This window comes from Anoplopoma fimbria, chromosome 17 (genome assembly GCF_027596085.1).
Source record: "Anoplopoma fimbria isolate UVic2021 breed Golden Eagle Sablefish chromosome 17, Afim_UVic_2022, whole genome shotgun sequence".
Lineage (NCBI taxonomy): Eukaryota > Metazoa > Chordata > Actinopteri > Perciformes > Anoplopomatidae > Anoplopoma > Anoplopoma fimbria.
In genome coordinates this window covers 14,443,689-14,468,190 of record NC_072465.1, presented here as the reverse complement: position 1 = coordinate 14,468,190, position 24,502 = coordinate 14,443,689, and the positions used below count along the sequence as shown (strand labels likewise).

At 37.6% G+C, this 24,502-nt stretch overlaps 2 protein-coding genes across 5 annotated transcripts; one reads left to right on the top strand and one right to left on the bottom strand.

The window, feature by feature from the left end:
* Positions 1-804: 804 nt before the first annotated feature.
* On the top strand, positions 805-17,008 carry pfkfb4b (6-phosphofructo-2-kinase/fructose-2,6-biphosphatase 4b). Of its 3 annotated transcripts, XM_054616305.1 has the most exons (14): positions 6,013-6,179; positions 7,848-7,964; positions 8,096-8,192; positions 8,777-8,843; positions 8,948-9,022; positions 9,108-9,164; positions 9,525-9,646; positions 9,728-9,935; positions 10,568-10,714; positions 10,818-10,922; positions 11,037-11,166; positions 13,110-13,172; positions 13,441-13,505; positions 15,896-17,008. In XM_054616305.1, the coding sequence occupies exons 1-14, from the start codon at positions 6,068-6,070 to the stop codon at positions 15,953-15,955; spliced, it is 1,425 nt and encodes a 474-aa protein (XP_054472280.1). In that variant the 5' UTR covers positions 6,013-6,067; the 3' UTR covers positions 15,956-17,008. The 3 variants fall into 3 exon arrangements, with proteins under 3 accessions (XP_054472281.1, XP_054472280.1, XP_054472279.1); XM_054616306.1 differs by lacking the exons at positions 6,013-6,179; positions 15,896-17,008 and adding an exon at positions 805-955 and having other exon boundaries at positions 13,441-15,139; XM_054616304.1 differs by lacking the exon at positions 15,896-17,008 and having other exon boundaries at positions 13,441-15,139.
* Positions 17,009-20,465: 3,457 nt separating this feature from the next.
* On the bottom strand, positions 20,466-23,961 carry arpc4 (actin related protein 2/3 complex, subunit 4). Of its 2 annotated transcripts, XM_054616449.1 has the most exons (7): positions 23,898-23,961; positions 22,213-22,331; positions 22,014-22,125; positions 21,760-21,855; positions 21,201-21,371; positions 20,976-20,994; positions 20,466-20,945 (listed from the first exon to the last, which is right to left on the bottom strand). In XM_054616449.1, exons 1-6 carry the CDS (start codon positions 23,898-23,900, stop codon positions 20,989-20,991), a joined length of 507 nt encoding a protein of 168 aa, XP_054472424.1. In that variant the 5' UTR covers positions 23,901-23,961; the 3' UTR covers positions 20,466-20,945; positions 20,976-20,988. The 2 variants fall into 2 exon arrangements, with proteins under 2 accessions (XP_054472424.1, XP_054472423.1); XM_054616448.1 differs by having other exon boundaries at positions 20,466-20,994.
* Between the last annotated feature and the right edge of the window lie 541 nt (positions 23,962-24,502).

The following is a 24,502-nucleotide window of genomic DNA, read 5'->3' as shown; positions in this document are numbered from 1 at the left end:
GAGATAGATAGTCACTTTGTCTTACACACGGAATTACCTGTTATGTTATTATATCTCATATGCTGTAATGACACTACCTGTTGCCAGGTTTTCTTTGTGTCAGTTTTTGTCGGTCACTTGTGTTTTTGTGAAAAGCTTTATTTACTCAATATATTATGTGTGTATACATATATATATATATAAGTTTATGAGATACTCAATACTCATAAACTAATAAAGCCATGCAAAGGAATAAAACATAAATAAGGTTAAAACCTCTGTGTTTAGAATATATTTACTGGGAGGTAAAGATGTCTTGAAGCCATTGATGAAGAGGAATTGGCTAAGATTGTTCATGTAGAGGTTTAATACAGCCTGCTCATTAATTCTTTAATTATTCATTGGGCACAAAATGAGCTAAAATCTTAGATAGACTCAAATAATGTGGACAGATCTGTGCTGTACAGATACTGTTCACGTTGTTTCTGTTCTTCCCTTATAGAGGGTCGAAATGGCAAATGCAAGAATATTTAGTAATTTAGGAGGAAAAATTTGGACAACCCATATTTTGCTGCTGTACTTACTTGGTGCAAATTCTCTAACAAATTTACAATAAATGAAATTACCAAAACCCAACCTGGGGCCCATTTGTTGACCTGTGCAGCTGCATGCACTGACGGGTGAGCATTTGACTAACAATGGTTTAAACACATTAAGGGTCTCGAAACATTAGTAAACAGGGTTAAAGATAAAGATGGAGTTACACGAGCACAGCCGAATAACAATAACAAGTGGACGTGCTTGTACGCGCATGGACGCGATAATGAGCGCGCGCCACTCACAGAGCTCACACACTTCATTCATTGGTGCTCGTGCTGCTGTAGGGACTCGCACTGCACACCACGCTGGGGAAAAAGAGGCTTTAAACCCGGGACCATGAGGGGCTGCCGCCCGAGAAACACGCGGGACAGGAATGGTAGGGTGCCAACTCCTCCCGAGTACTCACTTTACTCTTTGTCTTATATATGGATCTATATTTTTATTACACTAGTTGTGTGTGCAGTGAGTTGCACTGAGCAGCTGTACTAGCGAGCGGATGAAGTAAACAAGTCTGTGTCACGTAGGCATGCTTCAGAGTTGACAGGGTCTCCTACCGAGGAGAGGTGGGACAGGCTGCTGCGGCACACACATTTGGTAGAGATCGGGTATACTAGCTTTCACCTAGCGAAGAGGTATCGTTTGCAAATGCCAAGGATGCTTTGGTGGACTAGGATCCCCCCCTATCCGCTGATCAGCCTGGCTGCAGCTGCATGTTAGCTAGCCTGTAAGCTAACGGAACTGTTTGACTGTGAATGAGAGGATGTAAACACGACTGTTTGAGTGTCCAAACATCACGTATTTCAGTGCGATGCTGTGTCAAAGAGCCCCAGACAGATCTGAGAGGTTTAGTTGGTGCTCAAGAATGTTGGGAGAAATGTCTAGAGTTAGTGTTTTTGCTTATGGGTCTGCTCAGGTAATGTCAGGTACTGTACAACTTATGTACAACTTATGGGCAGATGGTCACCTTTGCAAACCCTGACCTCCATGCAGTCAGGTTTGTTTCCAAAGGACAATGTAGACTTTCATTTAAATGTCTTGTATTGTTGGTATGGTAATTCTTGCAGACAAATGTGTGTATCACAAAGATTGATTTTAATGAATTCTATCTTAAGTTGGCATTGAATGCAGTGAATGGGACAGATGGAGAAGATATTTCAAGGTTTATTTTGGCTCAAGAATCCCGATCTAACGGGTGCTGGCTAGTGTCAAATGTACCTTTTTTAATGTTGCTCTCAACCTTTCAGCTTTGAACTTCTGTGTGTTAACTTTTGCATGCTCTCAATCCAAGCCTACTATACTTTGTCTCTTATCAAGGTTCCTCGATGACTACCTTGCATACTACAAAGGATTAGGAGGATACAAATTGCATCTGAACCAAAGCTAATTCTATGGCCTATATAATCCGGTGACTCAGTTATTATAAGAATATCTTATTATGTAACTCTATTTGTCATGAAGCCCAGGCCTGTTTGACATTGTGTCACTGTGCTGTCGTGTTGATAAACGCCATGCAGAGAGGACATAGTCTCTGATACACTTTCTGTCTGGAGGAACGGGTTAATTGCTCTTCCTTGTACAAATATGGTCACAGTGGTTTAAATGTTGTGGCAGATGTATGAGGGATGAACAGAGCTCAGGCTGTGTTGTTGAGCTGTCTGCCTGCCAACACACAGAAAGGTAGGGCTAAGCAGAAAAACAAGAAATACATGCTAGTGTACGTGAGTATTTGTGGATGCTGGTCTAGTTATTTTTAGAGCAAATGCACACCAACTTTGAATTTTAGCTGTTCAGTATGGTGAAGTGCATATTAAGCTGCCCCTGCTATTAACAGTGATGTAAATATGATGTTAAGAAGACACTGGCTGTGAAAGCATGGAGTTAGCCTTGTCTTTAGAGTGCACACGGAGCCCCTTATGTGTTTATAACTGCAGATGGAGAGAAATATGCTTCAGTGGGTGCAGCAGACCCAACACAGATTACATCACTACACGCAACTCACACAATGGCTGTACCCCATGCCTCATACGTTGCCAGTTGCAGTAAATCTACCTTCCTCTACCTCCCACCCTCTATTTTTATCCTCTGTTATTATACTTAGTAATCCTTATTTTCTCTGTCTTCATTTCTGCCAAAAACACAAAAAATCACTTCTTCTCATCCTTGTTCATCGCCTTGCTGGCTGGCTGGCTCACGGCACCTCCCTCTCTCCCCCCCCCCTCCCTCCCTCCCTGTGTCTGCTCTCTATCTGGGGGAAAGTTCACCCGCTCACTCAGAATCTCATTATAGGCTTCATGCAGAGCTGCTGTAGCCTACGTGTGTGTGATGCCTATGCAGTCATTGTACGCCTGCTCAGTGCACTGATCTTGCTGATGTTTTGCATCTGGGAGCGTTCAAGTGCAGGGTTGTTTGTGTTATTTCTGTATGTTTATGGTTGTAAATGTAGCAACATTTCTGTACAATGCTGAAATTATTTTGCTAGTTCAGGCTCATATAAAAAACTCTTCTGTGATCTTCTATTGCAAGCAACATAAGAGGGACCTATAGACAGATTCTGGATTCATAGTTGATCGACACAGAACGAATATATATATATATATGAGTATATCTATATGCTCTGCATGCAGCTTCTCCAGTTTGGGTGTTTGCTGTTTTTCTGGCTGATAAAAGTGTAAAATGAATATCTTTGTGATCTGGACTGTCGATTGGGCAATAGTGTGTTTTTGTGTGCAGTGGCACAGTCATCTTGAAAAAGGGAGGGTCTTCTGACCTAAACTGTTGCCAAACTGAACTAGTTCCTAAATTAATGCTTTTTCTAGTTTTTCTGCAGTGTAAGTGAGTGAAGGTGGTTATAGTGGCAACATGGGGGGGGAACTGCATCTTAATTTAAAGATCAATCATATGTTGGTGAATTGTTGGCCTTGAAGGTGGAGATATCAAAAAAGGTCCTGATCTTTTCAAACTAAACTGGATTTTCTCGAGACTAATAGCTATCACATCATCAATTTAATGTTTTCTATTTAACATACACAACATAAAATATACTAAAGGATACAGCAATGCATCCTTAAACTGCTTCGTTAACACAGGAGCTCGACAAGATAGTGTAAACACTTCATGCAAAAATAAGTTTAACCCTGCTTTTGTAGCAGTGTTTGCAATGGCTATATAAGTTACTTATGAAAAGTTCTTTCTTTGTTAAGAGTTTGACTCATTTTGTTGTTGACCTTCAGCAAAAAAATTAGACATAAAAGTTTGAACAAAGATTTTAATAGCGGTTGAAGAAATCTGTTTTGTTACTCGGAAAGCTGGCTCTGCTGGTCCTGGAATATTATTTAATATAATTAAAGCTCAATAATGGATATTTTTTATGTATTGCATATTTACTTTTGTATTTTTCCTTTTTGCATAACTGTATTACTTGTTGCCATGTGTGCTTCCTCAAGGTTCATTTGACTGTGTGCGTGTGTGGGGTGGGGGGCACTATTGCTAGCAGCTGTGAAGTGTAGTGTCTTGCTGATGGGATTAGTCCTGCTGACATGCTGACTGTCCCTGACGGCGATGCCCTCTGACCTCTGGATGTGTGCACTGTCACAGTAGGTGCTGAGCTGATAACACTGCTGACAGTAAGATACATCTTTGTCTCAACTAAATTTTCGTTATATTTACTATGCTGCAGTCCAAACTAATGGCCTTTTTAAAAAGTGAGTACACAGTGCCACCTGGTGTTACAACACTGACATTACATTACGTTTCATAGGGCTAAGTTTTTTTCATTTGTTTCCATCTTCTCAAAATGGTACATTTTGTTCAAATGACACACACACCATCACGTGAATAATAATTTCCAATAACCAATTCAAAAATAATATGTAAATCAATGTTCAATGTAAAACACTTTACGAATGTAAAACACTAGTATGGTTGCCTTATCAGAAGAAGCCTTTTGCACGTTTAATGTTACACATACTACATGTACAGGAGTCTGTTGTGAAAATATTTTGAATAATTTATAAAAAAATAAATAAACTCAAAGATAATGTTACATAAAGAAAAACATTGTGATTTTTATTTACATTGTCTTAAATTACTGTATACATCCGAACAAACACAAAGTCAGATATGTAAAGTGTGCAACATACAGAACACACAATAGTAAAAGTCAGGGTTTGGTACATGAGTTAAGGGTCGTGGTCATTGTGTCTTAAGTACCAGTGTTAGTGAAAGATTTTGTCCAACAAACAGTCCAAAACCCCAAAGATATTCAGATTACGACAATATTAAACAGAGAAAAGCAGCAAATGACTGAAAGAAATAATTAATTACCAGAATATTTGTCAATTTAATTTCCTGTCTAAAGTTTGTTAGTCAACTCAAGACATTTTATTCATTATACAGACCAATCATGAATCAATAATCAGGAAAATAATAAGCAGGTGAACTGATGAAAATGCTTCTTAGTTGCAGCCCTAAATTGTTGATTTACACAATAGACTAAACTGCTGCAAGGACGTTTAGTCTATTGAAGAAGAAGAAGAAGAAGAAGAAGAAGAAGAAGAAGAAGAAGAAGACCAAGCTAACAACTGCTGATTGAAATCCTTGGTTAACATATATTTACTTTATATAATGTTGAGGTTGTTGATTTTTTGCCACAAGAAGGCTGTGTCATTGCTGGGTCCCGTGGCTGGGTCGTGTCAAACTTGTTGCCGCGGCAGTGTTGGTGATGGTGCTATCTGAGCTCCCCAGCAGTCAGCACGCCTTCCCTATCCCCGAGCCGCTTCTCCTATTGGCTGCTGGACCTCTCGTCTCTCCTCTGATTGGTTCAGTTCTCAGCTGCATTCACTGCCCATGTGTGCTGCATGTGAGCAGCCCGAACCTTTGCTTTTCTATTATCTGCTCTTTTCCGCTTCTCTTGCACACTAGTTGTGTCATTACGGTAATCTTTGAAACGGTTTTCTTAGAAATGAGTGAGCTCTTGGGTTGTTTTCTTATGGTCTGGAAATATTTCTAAAAATAATTAAAGTATTTTTAATTGCTGCATTTAACCCACACGAAGTTCAGTAATATGTAAAGAAAAACATACTGTTCAAAAGACAACAATACCAAAGATACCAAAATCATCGCCCCCAACATATAAGTCCAAGTGCCTTCCCAGTTTTTTTCTCCCAAGTACATTTGTGTGCTGAGAAATTAAATTGGCAACAAGTCTGGGATAACACTATAACATGAAATTAGTAGAATAATTGAAAATAAAAGTGTAGGTAATTAGTTGAGGTTAAAACGACACCACTGGAATGCTGGTTTAGCAAAGTCGCATCCTGTACCTGTTTTTGTTTTGCTCCCTCACTCTGTGTTGCGCTCCGTCTCCAGTCGTTACGGTAATGAGCAACTGCTGTTGCTCTGCTGATTTGTGACATCTATACCCCCTGGCGAAGAGCCCCCTGCCTCAGCTTCACATTAGGAAGGTAACATCGGTGATCCAACAGCCAGGATGTTAGACAACGAAGAGTTCATATTAGAGACTTCTCCGAGGGAGCTCACTCAAAACCCGCTCAAGAAGATCTGGATGCCGTGCAGAAACGGGCACATAGCTCAGAGACGGGGTAAGATGCTGCTGGTCGGCAAAGAGCCGCCAAGGATGGGACCGGTAGTCGATGTGCATCTGCTAATGCCATTTCTTATTTATTTTTTAAATAATAATTCATTGATATATCCTAGTACAAGTGCAGTCTGCCTTTAAACGTATAGATATTCCGTTTTGTTACATTTACGCGTGGTCGTTTTAGATGTTGCGCACCAAAACAAGTGATGAATATTTTTGCCTTTTTGTGCTTGGGAGGGTTGCATCAGCTTATCTGGTTTCCCCCATCACATGCATTGAGGTGTATTCTAATTGCTTAGGTGGGGGGTCAATTGTAAGCTTGCTGAATTTAATTTTGCTAAATGACACACACATGACCCCATGGATGTGAGGGTGAGCAGCTGTGTTTTCTTTCAGCCAGTCTGGTTTGCACTCTCTGCAGGTCGGTTGGTTTTTGCTGAGTCAAGCTCAGCTTTCTTCATTGCTGTTTCATTAATGTTGATTTGAAACAACCATTACTCAGGAACAGTTTATACAAAGTCAATATTAGGGCTTTTCTCGACCAACGAAATTCTAACACAAGATTTTGTCGACTAATCGATCAGTTGATTTAGTTGGCAGATCTGAAAAACTGAGTTTCTCCACAAAGAATCACACAAAAGAACCACTTTAATTATTTTGTTTACCAGAGATGTGCTCATACATTTCCTTGCACTAAGTGTATCTGAATCAAAAAAGCATATACAACACTAATTGACTCAAGAAATCTGTTCTCGACTAAGAACAAAATGACTGTTAAGTCGATTTATCATCTAAAGAGGGGGTAGTAAAAAATCTGGAGACCTCACCCTCTGCCCTACATGTACATGACAATTTGGTCCTTGTATTCAGTCGTTTGTTAATTTGTCATCCCTTCATCTTTTCTTAGTCTCCTTAAGATATATAGTTTCAAGCCCTGATAGTAAATAAATCCAAAATTCTGATCAGACGTTTTATGGTACAGATCAGTCATTCCTAAAACCTTGATTAAAACCCACTGATGGGTTTCAGGAGATTTCATTTGGGTCTGCAAAAAAATTTGACTTTATATTATTGTCTTTTATTTAACATTTACATCTGCAGTTCACCTTTAAACCTCATGGGAGAGCTGGTTAACTCGGCCCAAAATGCATTTATTTGGTTATTTGGTCTCGTATGTATATGTTTTCAAAAACATGGATTTAAAAAAAGTTGTGATTTAGCAAACGTATATCTCTTCAAAGTGGCTGGTTTACCTATTCAAGATAATATGTGATGTGGAGATGGCAGTGAAAATGGTCATAAACATTTACACCCCAATTCACTCTTCTCTGGAATTAATGATAAAGCCTAATGCGAGCTGGATCGCAATGGTTTGTCATTTTTAAAGAAAAGCATGTAGCTTGTTCACTGTTTCAGTTGCTGTAATCATGATGTCGCCGCTCTCAGATGATTGATTCTCTCTGGTAATGGAGTCACTGTCACACTGAGTGAGCTGAATTCTTCCCAACAAGTGTTCTCACTATCAAGTGTAATTATGAGCAACCTTCAAGACTAATTATACTCTTGTTGACTGGAATAATGTCGACAAGCAATGCTCAGCCAATTGAATGTGTGACAAGTGAGTTCAATCCATTAAAAGTCTGTTTCTCTCCCTCTCTCTCTCACACAGTGTGTATGACAAACTGCCCGACCCTCATTGTGACTGTTGGACTTCCAGCTCGAGGCAAGACTTACATTTCAAAGAAGCTCACTCGCTATTTAAACTGGATTGGTGTGCCAACCAAAGGTACCAGCTACACCCTCAACACATGCACACATATATAACATGTAGTGCATAATATTTACATATAAAGTACAAAACCAGCTATACTCCAATCTTTAAAAAAAATAAAAATACAATATTTTCATCTGTGACAGAGTTCAATGTTGGCCAGTACCGGAGGGAGTGTCTGAAGATCTACAAGTCCTTTGAGTTCTTCCGTCCAGACAATGAAGAGGGATTAAAAATCAGACGGTAAATCTACACTGATTGGCCAACCATGAACAAAGACGAGTCTGCAATGAAATCCTGCAGACTGAAATGTCTACCTGAGCAGAAAATGAAGTCGCTCTCCCTTTGAGCTTTCCTTGATTTGATGACATAGCCGAGCCGGCATCACTGGTTAGCTGATAAAGGCGCCCAGACCAACAGTGTCTATGCAGAAGCATAGCACACACCCTCCAGTTCCCTTTCAGTTAAACACTGTCAGCTCTGTCAGCACTTTAGCTGTAGTTTGCACTTTAAGCTGTGAGCCACCGGCTTGCCGTCGCCATATAAAAAGCCGTTGAAAGGCAATCGAAATACAAACCAACTCAGTTCTTGCATCTTTAAGAAAAAAATAGTTTTAGGACCTGTAAACCATTTTTAATTCCAGGATGTCTGATAATGTTTTTTTTTTGTGATTTATACAAAAAAACACCGTCTATTGCAAGATATTTGAGATAAACTTGTTTTACAGTTTGCCTGCCTTAATGAAAATTCAGCGGTCGATGTAGTTGGATCACAAACGTTAGAAATGTTTGCAGTACACTGACTCTGTGCCTGCTATCCTTCCACAGTCAGTGTGCATTGGCGGCACTAAATGATGTTCGGCACTACCTGAGTGTCGAAGGAGGACAGGTGGCGGTGAGTCCTTGATGTTGACCCTAAGTTCTCCACAACAAATTATCATAATATCAAAACATAAATTGTATATCAGAGCTGAAAACGTGTTTTTCCTGCTTTTTCAGGTGTTTGATGCCACAAATACAACAAGAGAAAGAAGAGGAACTATTGTCAAGTTTGCTGAGCAGAATGGGTTCAAGGTATGTTAACCAAGGCAAGGAGTTATTGAATTCAGTCACTTTAAGTTGATGGAAGCTAAGTTTACAGTTTGTCTTGTCAATGCAGGTATTTTTTGTGGAGTCTGTGTGTGAGGACCCAGATGTCATTGCACAAAATATAGTGGTAAGCCTTTTTCTCTTTTTGTTCTATCCGATTCAGATTCTTAAAAATACTATAAGCAGACCATGTACTGTGTTTATTTTTGAAAAAGAGACAAAAATCCTTCTTCCTTACAAAGGATAGCATGACATTGCTAAGTTTTTTTTGAGCATTTTCACACTTGCATTTTAGTCAAAATCCAAGAGCAGTTTACCTTAAAATGTGTTCATATGAAGGCTTTGTCAGAGTTATTGTGTAGACCAAGAAGACTTGTTCAGATCTATTCAAACAAACCCAGAGTGGAAATAGGCAGAAAGCAGTGTCAGGCAGCCAGCTTCCTCTTTCCTCTGCTCACATCCTCTCCCTCTGTTTCACCCTTTGTAGCAAGTTAAGTTGGGCAGTCCAGACTACATGCACTGCAACACAGAGGAGGCCATTGAGGACTTCATGAAGAGGATCAAGTGTTACGAGTCCTCCTATCAGCCTCTGGACGAGGTCCTGGACAGGTGAGGAAGCACAAAATGACTTAGATCAGATTAAGCTACATCATCAGGATCGCAGGTGTTTGACTGACTCTCTTGTTTCAGGGATCTGTCCTACATAAAGATCATGGACGTGGGCTGTCGTTACCTAGTGAACCGCGTCCTTGACCACATCCAAAGCCGAATCGTCTACTACCTGATGAACATCCACATCACGCCACGCTCCATCTACCTGTGTCGCCACGGGGAGAGCGACCTCAACATCAAGGGACGGATCGGAGGAGACTCTGGCTTATCACCCAGAGGAAAAGAGGTGTGTGTTTGTTTGTGTGTGTTGTGAGTCTGTATGAGATAAAATGTCATGTGTGAGCTTTTAATGTAGTCTATAACAACAGTCATTTTCAAAGTGGGGGTTGTGGCACTCTGCCAGGGTTATGTGAAAAGTCTAATTTTATTTATCATGACATTTTTTCATAGAAGGCTTATAGTCCAATGAATAATATTTTTTATTTCAGCATTTTATTTTGCTTTTGCATTAACAGTGAACACATGAGAATGCAAAACTCTCTACAAGAATATTCAGTGACAAGATATACAAACAGTTGCAAAGTAAGAAGTATAAGACCCATAATAACAGCAACAAGTGCATCACAGAACAATTAATAATTAAGTATAAATAAATAAAACAAATTTACTTATATATAATAAATATGTAAATAAACTAAACCAAATAAAAATACTGGAAATAAACAAATGTGCCAGGCCTTTTGGTATTTTTCACGAACTCTTCTAGTTTTAAGTTTGTCGTTACACCATTGACCTGACCAGCATGTGATGGTGGCGTCCTGTCCTTCCACTTGTGAATGATTACACGACTATTTCAGTATGTTTTTTGCAGAGAAATTATTGTTCTCATTGGATGGATTTGGTTTTCTTGCATTCTAGTATGCCAAAAGTCTGAGAAAGTTCATCCAGGACCAGAACATCAACGACCTAAAAGTGTGGACCAGCCAGATGAAGAGGACAATCCAGACAGCGGAGAGCCTGGGAGTCCCATACAAACAGTGGAAGTCCCTCAACGAAATTGATGCTGTATGTCGAATCCTGTATTCATCATAATTAATAAATAATAACAGCCTTTTTTTTAAGCATGTGTTAACTCAAGCTAAGCACACACTCTCCCCTCTTTAAACAGGGTGTGTGTGAGGAAATGATGTATGAGGAGATTCAAGAGCATTACCCTCTGGAGTTTGCACTGAGAGACCAAGACAAGTACCGCTACCGCTATCCTAAAGGAGAGGTGAGAATGTGACTTTTTCAAATGTCTCCCATCTGTTCTTTGGAGGTGAATGGATTTGTTTGTGTCCTGTAAACTTTGAAAAATGTTTTTCATCATTCTGTGGTTCTCCGTCAGTCTTATGAAGACCTGGTGCAGCGACTGGAGCCAGTGATGATGGAGTTGGAGAGACAGGAGAATGTTTTGGTGGTTTGTCACCAGGCCGTCATGCGTTGTCTTCTTGCATATTTCCTGGACAAGACTGCAGGTATGAAGGACTTACAGTAGGCAATGTGAACAAAATTGAGTGTGTATGAGCATTTTCTGATTATTCTCTGATTTATGATGTACAGTGGGTACGGAAAGTATTCAGACCCCTTTAAATTTTTCACCCTTTGTTTCATTGCAGCCATTTGCTAAAATCGAAAAAGTTCATTTTTTTTCGCATTAATGTACACTCAGCAACCCATCTTGACAGAAAAAAACAGAAATGTAGAAATTTTTGCAAATTTATTAAAAAAGAAAAACTGAAATATCACATGGTCATAAGTATTCAGACCCTTTGCTCAGTATTGAGTAGAAGCACCCTTTTGAGCTAGTACAGCCATGAGTCTTCTTGGGAATGATGCAACAAGTTTCTCACACCTGGATTTGGGGATCCTCTGCCATTCTTCCTTGCAGATCCTCTCCAGTTCTGTCAGGTTGGATGGTGAACGTTGGTGGACAGCCATTTTCAGGTCTCTCCAGAGATGCTCAATTGGGTTTAGGTCAGGGCTCTGGCTGGGCCAGTCAAGAATGGTCACAGACTTGTTCCGAAGCCACTCCTTTGTTATTTTAGCTGTGTGCTTCGGGTCATTGTCTTGTTGGAAGGTGAACCTTCGGCCCAGTCTGAGGTCCTGAGCACTCTGGAGGAGGTTTTCTTCCAGGATATCTCTGTACTTGGTACAGAGATATCCTGTAATTCATCTTTCCTTCAATTGCAACCAGTCGTCCTGTCCCTGCAGCTGAAAAACACCCCCATAGCATGATGCTGCCACCACCATGTTTCACTGTTGGGATTGTATTGGGCAGGTGATGAGCAGTGCCTGGTTTTCTCCACACATACCGCTTAGAATTAACACCAAAAAGTTCAATCTTGGTCTCATCAGACCAGAGAATCTTATTTCTCATAGTTTGGGAGTCCTCCATGTGTTTTTTGGCAAACTCTATGCGGGCTTTCATATGTCTTGCACTGAGGAGAGGCTTCCGTCGGGCCACTCTGCCATAAAGCCCTGACTGGTGGAGGGCTGCAGTGATAGTTGACTTTGTGGAACTTTCTCCCATCTCCCTACTGCATCTCTGGAGCTCAGCCACAGTGATCTTTGGGTTCTTCTTTACCTCTCTCACCAAGGCTCTTCTCCCACGATTGCTCAGTTTGGCTGGACGGCCAGGTCTAGGAAGAGTTCTGGTCATCCCATACTTCTTCCATTTAAGGATTATGGAGGCCACTGTGCTCTTAGGAACCTTGAGTGCTGCAGAAATTCTTTTGTAACCTTGGCCAGATCTGTGCCTTGCCACAATTCTGTCTCTGAGCTCCTTGGGCAGTTCCTTCGACCTCATGATTCTCATTTGTTCTGACATGCACTGTGAGCTGTAAGGTCTTATATAGACAGGTGTGTGCCTTTCCTAATCAAGTCCAATCAGTTTAATTAAACACAGCTGGACTCCAATGAAGGAGTAGAACCATCTCAAGGAGGATCAGAAGAAATGGACAGCATGTGAGTTAAATATGAGTGTCACAGCAAAGGGTCTGACTACTTATGACCATGTGATATTTCAGTTTTTCTTTTTTAATAAATTTGCAAAAATTTCTACATTTCTGTTTTTTTCTGTCAAGATGGGTTGCTGAGTGTACATTAATGCGAAAAAAAATGAACTTTTTCGATTTTAGCAAATGGCTGCAATGAAACAAAGAGTGAAAAATTTAAAGGGGTCTGAATACTTTCCGTACCCACTGTACATCAGGATAGTTTTTAAACTAGAATTATTGCCTCTGCCAACCGGTCAAGTAATTTGTGTGAAATTGTCATAACTAGCATAGGAATTCTTGAGTTATGGCCAAAAATGTTTTTTATGATGTCACAGTGACCTCTGACCTCCAAGTTCTTAAATGAAAATATGCAGTACACCTTGATCCTTAAACTTCCAACATCTCTATCTCTGCCTCCACAGATGAGTTGCCTTATCTTAAGTGTCCTTTGCACACGGTGCTGAAGTTGACCCCCATGGCTTACGGTGAGTTCTGTCATTTTCTAGGCTAATTTTGATATTTATCATTGACTATCAATATTCTTCCAAACTAAACCAAAAATGCATCCATGTTTTTTGTCACATCATTTTGTCTGAAACATAACAGGATAACTCTTATTTTTTAATTTAATTAAAAAAAAGTCCTATTTTGTAATCAAAGTAAACCTAGAGACAAATATTATGACCATAGATGTCAACTCATTTCCACTTGGTCTAAGTCTTAATAATCTTGTCCTTGTTTGCTCTTTCTCAGGATGTAAAGTGGAGCCTGTCTATTTAGGCGTGGACTCTGTGAACACACACAGAGACAGACCCGAGGTAGGTATCCCAGGCAGCACACAGAAATGTCTCTCAGCAGACGACGTAGACAACTTCAATCCACTTCAGGGGTGATTCACCTCACTGCCTTTTCAATCCAGTTCATCTGTGACCGGGGACTCCATTTGATTCGGGAGAATCTTTAAACTGTGAAAGCTTTGTGTGCCTTTCTTTAATGATTTCTAGAGAGGCACATTGTATGTGTTCCATCGTATTTAGTGTGTATGTCCGTCGTAAAGCAGGCCTAGCAGTCAGTGCTGATCCGTCCCTCTCTTCTCATTGCACAGAGAATGTAAATCTTTTCAAACGTGTTCAGACTCCGCCAATCCCTGACTGCAATTAAGACAGCTGTGACTTACCATTGACACTCCTACCTCTGTCTTGTCAGCATTGACTTTATGGTCGGAGCAGAATTTATCTTTTTTTTTTTTTTATATCCCAAGTTTTGTCCTACATCGGTACTGAGAGCTCAACGCACTGCAACTTAAGAAAACTCATGAAATGAGACAAATTTCTGCCAAATAAAAAAACGCAGCCTTACATAAAAACTCTGCAAATCACCCAGAACACAATGAAAATAAGTTTTAAAAAAAATCAGTTGTATTCACTTTATAGAAATAAACAAATGTGTTTTTCTGATTCTTATTTTTTTTCTTATTGAAACATTCTAATTGCATGCTTCAGAATTTAATTGGTAAACTGGTAATCAGCCAAGGGCCAACGCTAGATTAACAGCAGATATCGAAAATAATATCTGAATCATGCAATCCCAATGTTATGCCTAAAGCTGCCTAAAACTGCAGTTCCTCACCTGGCCACCTGAGGTTGGCTCCAAAAGTGAGTCAATATCCATATGTATGTTAAAATGCCTAAGTTTAGACCAGAAATAAAAATGTTCTCTTCTGCTAATTTTCACATTTGTGACGGCAGTAGATGGAGTAAACATTTATATACCTCAACCGTTTACATTTTATAATTAAGGAGGGTGGCCGCTTTAAGTTACCAGTGGGTGGCGTACCAGGTCGCTAGCTGCTAGCTGTCTGCTCGGCTGCCTCAGCTCCAACGACATTCCTCCTCTTTGCCCATTTTTAGAGTTGAGTTGTGTCGTCACTGCCCAGATTGCATCGGCTTGAGCCACCCTCTTTGAGTGGCTCTACAGACACCAATGGGTGACGATAATGAGAGTACGTCCATATTTATTGCACGGTCTACAGTTTTGACTAGTTGCAGTGCATTGAAATCTCAGGGCCAGCGCATTTCCTTCCATTTCACATCTTTGTACGGACTACATAACTGGAATCCAGAGACAGAACAAATCACTCAGTTGTGTGCGTGTGTGTACTTGTGCACTTGTGCATAATGAATGTTACCCTGATTATCTTATCGGAAAGACTTATTTTTTTTATACTTTATGTATGCAAGTGAAAAATACATTTAACCTCACCATACATGTTTCTGCATATGAATTGAATTAAAATGTTATTTTCATTTTTTCAAATTTTAGACATTAAACCTCCACTTGAATCAAGATGTTTGGCGTTAACTATAATATAAATGTTAACTTGTATTTGGAGAACACACATGCTTAAATCATTTCATCAAGTGTAACTATTTCCGATTTTTTTTTTGTGTGAAGGTCATTGTAAATATAAAAATCAAAATTGGAAAAAAAAACATTCTCTTTCTCCTGTTACTTTTTTTTCTGGTGAAAACATCAATGATCAGTTATTTTGTCAATCAGACGATGATTATAATGTGTCTAAAAGTACAGTCTCTATATGTCACACGTCAATTGGGGTTTAAGTAGACATTGAATGATTTTAAATAAAGCATTAAGTAATGTATGAATAGTAATCTACAGTAAAATGATGACTTCTGTATTTCCTCCTTAACAGTGGTGTAGTTGTTGTTGATGAGGTGGGTGTACTTCTAGGTAGATGGGTAGGTTACCAAGGAGAAAGTGGGTATTATCACCTTTTATATTCCAATTGCTTTTTGGCTCATGGGTGGGTATTCTGTAAACCGCCAGGAAGAGAGGTGTGCATACCCTGCACTACACCACTGCTCCCAAAAGGCTTTTAGATGGTTCTGTGGCACCAAAGAACTCTGAACCATGATCATGTTTCAATCTACATTTTAAGAAATCTATTTTATGACAAAATAAATTAATTTCATACAGTCTGTAACAATGCCCACAAGTTGTATTCATATATTCTAGAATACCAGATGAAAACATGAATTCTCATTAAACTCAAGTCATTAAACTACTTGTATCAGAGTTATTTTACTGTTGATCTGGATATGAATATCAAGGGAGTATTCAATGAATTAAAATCAATAAGTAAATGTCAGATAAGTAATGTAAACTGTAACTCTCATCACTCTTTCAGAATGTGAAAGTGCAACGCACCACTGAAGATGCTCTGCAGACGGTCCCAGCTCACCTCTAATATCCTGCACTTCCTGTTCCAGTTGCAACCCACTTTCTGTTCAGACCTCTGAACTGCATTATGGGAGCGGTGCTGTTCAACTGCCCAGACTAAAACTGTAAAGCACTTTCACTAAATGTAATCCATTTTTATATGTCTGTTCTGTAGCTCAACTCCTAGGTAAGAAAACTAAAGGAAAATGCCAATATTTTTGATAAGTGTCTACTGTTACTGTTGCAATGATAATATTCCCTTCATTTTCAGCGCCTTTTCCACAGTTGTATTTAATATTTACTGTATATTGTGCACTGTGTATACTGCCATATGCTCCCAGTGTTTCTGAAGATGTTTTTACTGTGTGAAAAACAAGTAACATCATCGTAACCCCGAAAAAGAACCTGAAGAAACTGTTACTACTTCAGTTAAGATGCTCTTTATCGAAGTCTTAATCCCTGGCAGTTTCCTTCAGGAAACACAGATGAACATTTTAATCATTTAAACCGAGTTTTGCTGTGCTAGTTGTTGAATTATAAAATAAAATGCAGCCATTGAGCTCAGTGTATCTACAATGAGTAAACAAAGATTAATATTAATCTTAAAACATTCCAGAGGTTATGATAGAATCATTTAGCCACATGGGATGGAAACAGCATTGTAAATGCCACTGATTCACATATGTAGCTCATATTCTGTGCTCTGTAATCAGAAATCCTCTGATAAGATCCTCTTATGTTTAAACCAAAAATGATTTTTAAGGATGGACTTTGAGGGGTGCAGTTTTTAAGAAATTCAATGAAATATGATATGATGAAATATAAGTCTGTCACTTAGAAAGGCAGCGTTTAAATGACCAATGATTTTATCTTTTAAATGAATGCCTGCCTGGTGCTGTGCAAACTGTACACATATGTTTGTTTGATGTAAGTTGTGTGTGTAAATCAACATTTATTATATGGTATGTCACTCTTTTGAGAACTGTACAATTTCTGTAATGTTGTACATTTGATATCGTATATTGCTGTATTGTAAATATAATTCCAAATGCCTTGTTCGTCTCCAGCTGTCAAAATCTAAATAAACCTTCAATGTTTGGGGTTAAGACAGAGCTGCCGTTTGTGCTTCATAAAAAGATTTAGAATGCATGTCAGAAACAAAATCCAGGTAAGTCATGGTAAAGCATCGAAAAACAGGTAATGCAGAACCCACAAATGCGAGTTCCGCCCGGAAACTATTAGCTGAACCTCCTAGTATACTGCGTCATTAAAAAGAACTTCATAGAAAGATCATCGTTAATTATGTCCTAAAAATCTTGCAAAAAGTCATAGTTTTGTATGTAATATAAGTGTATAGTATGTCAGAAAATATGTTGTTAAAAATTCTTAATATGATTTGTGATCAAAACGCCATAAAGAAAGTCCTAGTATAGTCTGTCATGAAATAGATCCGAGTATGGTATGTGATGAAAATGTCAAAAATGTAATCAAAAAGTCATAGTATATTTTTATGTATAAAAAAATACCTTTTATGGTGTCAGAAGAAGGCATAGTATATTTTGTTATAAAAAGTATAGTATGTCAGAAAAATGTGAGAAAGAAAGTCATAGTATAGTATTCTATTAAAAATTATATAGTCATAGAATTATATATCATTCAAATGTCATAGTACAGTGTCATAAAGATAATGATGAAAAGTCATACTTTGATATGTGATTTTAACAAAGTCATATCAATGTAGAAGTATAATATGTCATAACATTTTATAAAAAAGCAATCGTATATGTCTTTAAAATGTCGTTCTATAGTATGCAATAAAAAGTACTAAAAAAGACAGTATAAGTAATGAAAAGTGTAGAAAAAAAGTCATAAAAAAGTAATATAGTATGTCGTAAAATGTCATAAAAAGGTCATAGTATAGTATGTTTATAAAAGTCATAAAAACGTCATATAAAATCATAGTATAGTATGTTAAAAAAGTCATACATTTTGTTTTATTTTAGTATGTTAAAAATGTCATGGTATAGCATGTCAAAAAAATCACAGTATAATATGCCACCATTGTTATATAAAAGTCATAGTATGGAATATTTTTTTTTTTTTTTTTTTACAAAAGTCATATATAATATGTCAAAAAGGTCATAGCATAGAATGTTGAAAATTGTTGTAAAAAAGTCACAGTAAAAAAGTAATAATAAAGTCATAGTATACTATGTCACAAAAGTGCAGGAGAGTATTTTGAAAAATGTCAAAAGTCAACATGTAGAATCTTGATGAAAGTCACAATAAAGCATATCCTAAAAATAAATAAAAAATATGTTTAAAAAGTAATAAACATAGTATAGTATGTCGAAAAAAAGCCCAAAAAAGTCATAGTATAGCATGTCAAAAAAAGTAATTGTATACCATGTAAAAAATTGTTATGAAAAAGTCAGATTGTAGGTTGTGGAAAAAGTATAAAAAAAATGATAGTATACTATGTCAAAAAAGTAAAAAACAAGTTATATTATAGTTTGTCCAAAAAAGGATTAATCGAAAAGTTACAGTATAGAATGTAAGAAACAAAAAAAAAAAAACTTGTAGTATAGTATTTTTGCAAAAGTCATAAAAGAGTCATAGTATGTAGAGCTAAGTCATAAAAAAAATAAGTTAAGTAGTATTTTTAAAAAGTAATTTTGTATTATGTTGAAAAAGTCAAGATAACAACCTGGAATAGTACGTTGAAAAAAAGGCATGCAAAAGTCATAGTAGTAGTCAGAGTTTAGCATGTACATTTGTTTTGTCACAGTATAGCATGATAAAAAAAGTCATACAAAAGTCATAGTACAGTATTTTGAAAAAACGTCATAGTGTAGGATGTCCCAAAAAGTCATAAAAGGTCATAGTATAGTATGTTGAAAACTGTTTAAAAAAAACTCACAGTATAGAAAAGTGTTGCAGTCACAGTGTCGAAAAAAAAGGAATAAAATATCCTAGTATAGTATATCAAGGAGGACAGTCACAGGATGTCGAAAATTGTTGTGAAAATCATAGTGTAACATGCGTAGTATGTGGAAAATAGTTAGAGTAATATGTCCAAAAAAATCATAAAAAGTAATCGTATAGTATATATAAGAGTCATAAAACCTGGTCTATTATGTTCAAAATAAAGTAATAGTATAGCATTTTGAAAAAGTCGTAAAATACATAGTATAGTATTTTTTTAAGTCATAAAAAGTCACAGTATAGTCTGTCAAAAAGTCATATTGTAGTATGTCGAATAGCGTCTTAACAAAGTCATTAAAAAGTCATAGCATATGTCGAAAGAAATCATACAAGTCATAGTATAGCATATATTGTCAAAAGTTGTTTGAAAAATATCAAAGTCAATGTAAAGTATGAAGAAAAGTCATAAAAAGGTCAAAGTTAAGTAGGCCATAAGAATGTCGTTAAATCATAGAATAGTATGTCATAAAAAGTTTTAGTATAGTATTTTCATAAAAGGTCAAAGTAGGTAGTGATAGTTAGTCATGGAAGAGTAGGTTATACCAATTTGCATAAGGTTATAGCATAGTTTGATATTTTTATGGCATACTATACTTTGACTTTCATGACATAATTACTAGATAGTATTTGTATGTGATAAAAATGTCACAGTATGGTATGTGATAACAAATTAATAAAATACAAAGTTTGTATCATAAAAAGTTTATCGTTTAGGATGTCATAATAAATGGCAATAAAAAGTCATAGTATAGTGTAGCATACCATAAAAAATGTCATAACTAACTCATGGTAAAATATGTCATGGACATTTTCAAATAAAAGTCATAGTATAGTATGTCATACAAAAGTGAAAGTATCTGTATAGCATACCATAACAAATGTGATAAGAATTTCATAGTATAGTATGTCATAAAAAAAATCATAGTTTTATGTAACATAAGTCACAAAAAGTAATAGAATTTTCATTAAGAAAGTCATGGTATAGTATGTTATTAAAATGATATAAAAAGTCATAATATAGTATTGTCACAAAGATCATACTGTAACTAACTACTCCAGAAGAAGATACAGAAGATGGAAATATTATTGTAAATGCAACTGATTTAAAGATGTAGCTTGTGTTCCTTAATCAGAGATCCTCAGATGAGGCCCTTCCTCTTATGTTTAAACAAAAAAAGGTATTTTTTGGGATGGACTTTGTGGGACTTCAGTTTTTAAGACTGCAGTCATAAGTATGTTACTTAAAAAGGCAGCGTCTGATTGACCAATGATTTTTATCTTTCAAAGGAATGCCTGCCTGGTGCTGTGCAAATTGTGCACACACGTTTGTTTGATGAAAGATTTGTGTGTCAATCAACATGTATTATAAGGTATGTCACTCTTTGGAGAAAAATGTCCATATGTTATACATGTTATATTGTAAATTACTGCAATGTTAAGATAATTCCAAATGCCTCGTTTGTCTCCAGCTGTCAAAATCTCAATACATCTTCAATGTTTGGTGTTAAGACAGAGCTGTTTGTGCTTCATGACATGAAGAAAGTACGCAAAAATACAAAGAATATTGCTTTTTATTTATCTTCACTTTCAGCAAGTATATTTATTTAATTATTTCCATCTACAATATGGTTCATCTTGTGTACTAATACAAGAAACGTGCACCAATTGATTGCCCTTGTGGTTTAAGGTCTGTCATAAAAAAACACAGCTAATTAAATTTATGTGTATATAATATATATTTAAAAAAACAAACATGTAAATTTAAATCCATATTACCCTGTGCTCAAGAATATTGATTACAAATAGCTTTTTAAGGACCTGCCCTGACTTCTTTTGTTCTAAAAGGCAGAAATTAAATCTGGTGGGAATATTCATTATGTACAAGAATCAATATTTTTGAGCAAAAGGGCATATTAAGGTTAAAGGGCAAAACCCCATTTGCCTGTACATCTTTAACAGAGTCTTATGTTTCTTAACTTCTCATGGCTGATAAGATTTCCTCCTCTCTGATCTGCGATGCTCCACAGTGACAGCCAAGATTGCAAAAGGAATGTTTTCCCCAGTTTTCTCTCTCTTTCAGAACTGCAAGAGTAAAAGAAAAACAGGGTCTAAGCTACAGTAAATCTAAAAGACAGAAGAAATGATATTAATGTTTTCTACTAATGTAACTTAAATCACCTACAACATTAATAACATTCTAGTCCTAAAAAAAGTCCTAAAAGAATCAAGCAAAAAAAATAAACCATCAATGCAAGCATTAAAACAGAAACAGAAAAACTACAACTTACATTTTTGAGGAACTCCTCTGCGACAATACGAGCCCTGGCGTTGACGGACAGCTTCATTTCACTGATCTCCTTGTCAATTTCCTCCATGAAATGAATGACAAAGTCCACCAGTTTGTGTTTGTACATCTGCTCTGTGTGAAAGTTGGTGATGAGAAAACTGATGTCATAGCCCTGGGAAATGGATGAAAGAAAAAAAAGCATTTTAGACTTTAAAACAGCAATAACTGATGCTAATGTAAAATGAAGTTCCCACTACTTGCAAAAAATCATTTTCTAGGACATTTTCTGAATATTTGAGGAAACATTTGTGACTTAAATATAAAATGGAAACTGTCAAAAGAACACCACTGTTTTCTTTCTGCTCTCTTCTCCAGTCTCTTGAGCATAGCTCTAACCATTCAAGGTCATTCAGGACACTACATTAACTAGGCACATTATTTTTTTCCCCAGATTATCTTTTACATGATGCTTATCAGGCTATTTTGTGCAATTGTCCATAACTGACGTAGTATGTGTGGGGACCCTGTAAATGTGACACACATCTTAAACACACACTTACCTCCACTGGTTTCCTCCTCAGGATGAAGAAGTTCTCCGCTCTCATCATCATGAAGCGCATGAATTTATGGCACAGAATCTTCTCAATCTCATCTGCCTGCAGCAGCAGAATATTTAAAATGATTGGTCAGGATTACAGATGCAGTTCTAATTATTTATATCAATCATATTAATCACTTATTGCTTAGCAACCATCTGTTTTGTATCAGGGTCTAAACACATAACCATCGGCACCCAGAGAGCAGACGGACCGACCTGCTTGACAGCAATGCTGACTCTGACAGAGTTGACGGAGCCCTCAATCAGAACTTTCTCCTTTTCGTTACGGCTGATGATCACAGGCTGGAGGAGCAGCTCTTTACTACTTCTATAAGTGAGAGAAACACACACAATCCATCAGTCCACTGGCAGGTAGAGGTGAAAGTCAATCTCAATGTTACGGTGCCAGACTTACCGCACTTCCACCTCTGGCTTGTTGTGTCTCTCCACCACTTGCGAGGAGAAATTCTCCAGGCAGAGGGCAGCCTGCAGGGTAGCACGAACTGCATTGAGATACGGGCGCAAGGTAGCCGTCTGAGGGAGGAAAGCGAGAAAGAGTAGATGAGAAACATTCCTAAAGAAGAATGTGTTAATCTATAGGTAGGTACGATTGATTTCACTTCACCTGATAACGGTCTACAGTATACGGGCATTGAATACCTTCAGTCTCAACCTAGAGGTGCTCCTGGTTGTTTCTGTTGAGACTTCTCATTACCCAACTAGCAATTCATCTTGCACTTCGTGGTGCCAGGAAAGTGCTCATTAAACTCAACAATATTTAGATATCTCTCTCAGTCTTCTATATAATTTATTCAGATAACAAAGATTATGAGCATGGTAAACAGCTAGCCCCGGCCCGTCCTGTCTGGTAACTCCGGGTTCACACTGGGCACAGAACCCGGCACTATGTCAATCATCGCGCAAGCAGAAGCCTGGCATTCACACCAGAAGCACATGATGCAGGTCAACAAGCCAATCTGTTCCTTCGCTGTTTTCTATAGAGCGGATCTTTCTCTGTGTCTGTCTGTCTGTCTGCTTGTGTGTATCCGCTCTCTGTTCAGACACAACAGAAAAGTATTTGGAATAAGTAGCCTACGCAATTTAAAAATGTTGCAATCTTCAGTGCAACGTGTGCATGTGTATTAGATTAGAGTGTATATATGCATGTATGTTAATTTACTCATATGTGGTATATGTGTACATGCGTAGCAGAATGTATGTGTAGGTGTATGTGGCTAAGTCTCTGTCTGTGTGTGTATGTCTGTCCGTTCTTTGACTTTCAAAACAACCGTTCATCTGATCACCGTCACACTCGGTGGTTGTATTGTGTACATGCACATACTGTATGTATCTATGGATGCAGATATATACGTGTGTGTGCACATCCATATTGTTTATATATGTATGCAAGTGCTGTGTGTCTGTAAACTGAGATAAGTGTTTATCCCTGAACATGGGTGTATGCACAGAACCTAGTCAACCATCTTGTCATTTTGTTTTAAACTCCTGTAGGTGACCTCATATATGCGGTTTGTCATGTGAAACCACTCCCCCCCCCCCCGAGCAAGAACAAGAAAAGATGAAAAATACTTAAAAGAAAATAAACAAAAGTATGTACAAATCAGTTTTATCGCTCATGTGACATATGGTTTCACGACAATCTTCAAAACGTCACTAAAAAAACCCAACAAATGACAGTATTATCTTTAAAGCTGAGGGACTACACAGCTCCATATAGTGCAACACATCACCGACTGTATCAGTTCATTTGGGTCCAGAGCTAGATAGCTCAACAGATGTGTCCATACATCAAAAGCATACGTCATCGTTATCACTATCAGAATGCACTATGACGGAGTAGGACTAGATTATCTCGGATGGGTTCTCATTCAGCTTGGAAACAGACCAGCTAGCGTTAGCCTGTTAGCTAGCTACCTGCTAGGCTAGTCCAAACAAGACGAGAAGAGAACCGCGCTGATCCCTCCTACGTGGATGCAGTGTAACCGAGAAGCGGATAAGGGCTTCACTTTGACGGCGTCGGGTGTCTTTAACCTGTTAACCGTGTCGGTGTATCAGTACATTACGTCTAATGTGTCTTACCATGTCTCTGTGTGATGAGCTGCGGCTAAAGGCGGAAGTAGCTGCACTTGTCGGTCCGTGAACATACCGGAAATGAACTCTGCCTCCGCGCTGCTTCTGGTGAGAAGGTTTTGGGCACAATTAGCAAGATGAAAATAACAATTTAGCATTTATTATTATGATTCAGCAATACATGTTATCAAAAGGTTTGCTTTTCAGTAATAATATAATGAAAGAAAAAGACCAATAATTCATTTTTTTTTGTTCCTAACCACAGAATAAAGTTGGAAACAAAACGTGCCAATACCTGTCTACCTGCCTATTACTTTTATCAAATATTTGTTTGACAGTTTATTTTTATTTTTCAGTTTGAGTTTCTGTACTAGGCTTGCACATATTTAAATTCTTATAAAAATTAGAATTTAATGATGTTGAGGTTTTTATTAAATGCAAGTGATTGGTGGAGTACCAGACTATGTTTTCCTCATTTATAAGCATGCCACACATGTCATTTCTGTTTGATTCTTGGAGCTTACCGAAATGTAGCTCTGTGAAGGGGGACTTTGCAATCCTGACTTTAGAATTTAGATCCCTTTCTAAATTCTAAAACAGCTCTAAGCCCATAT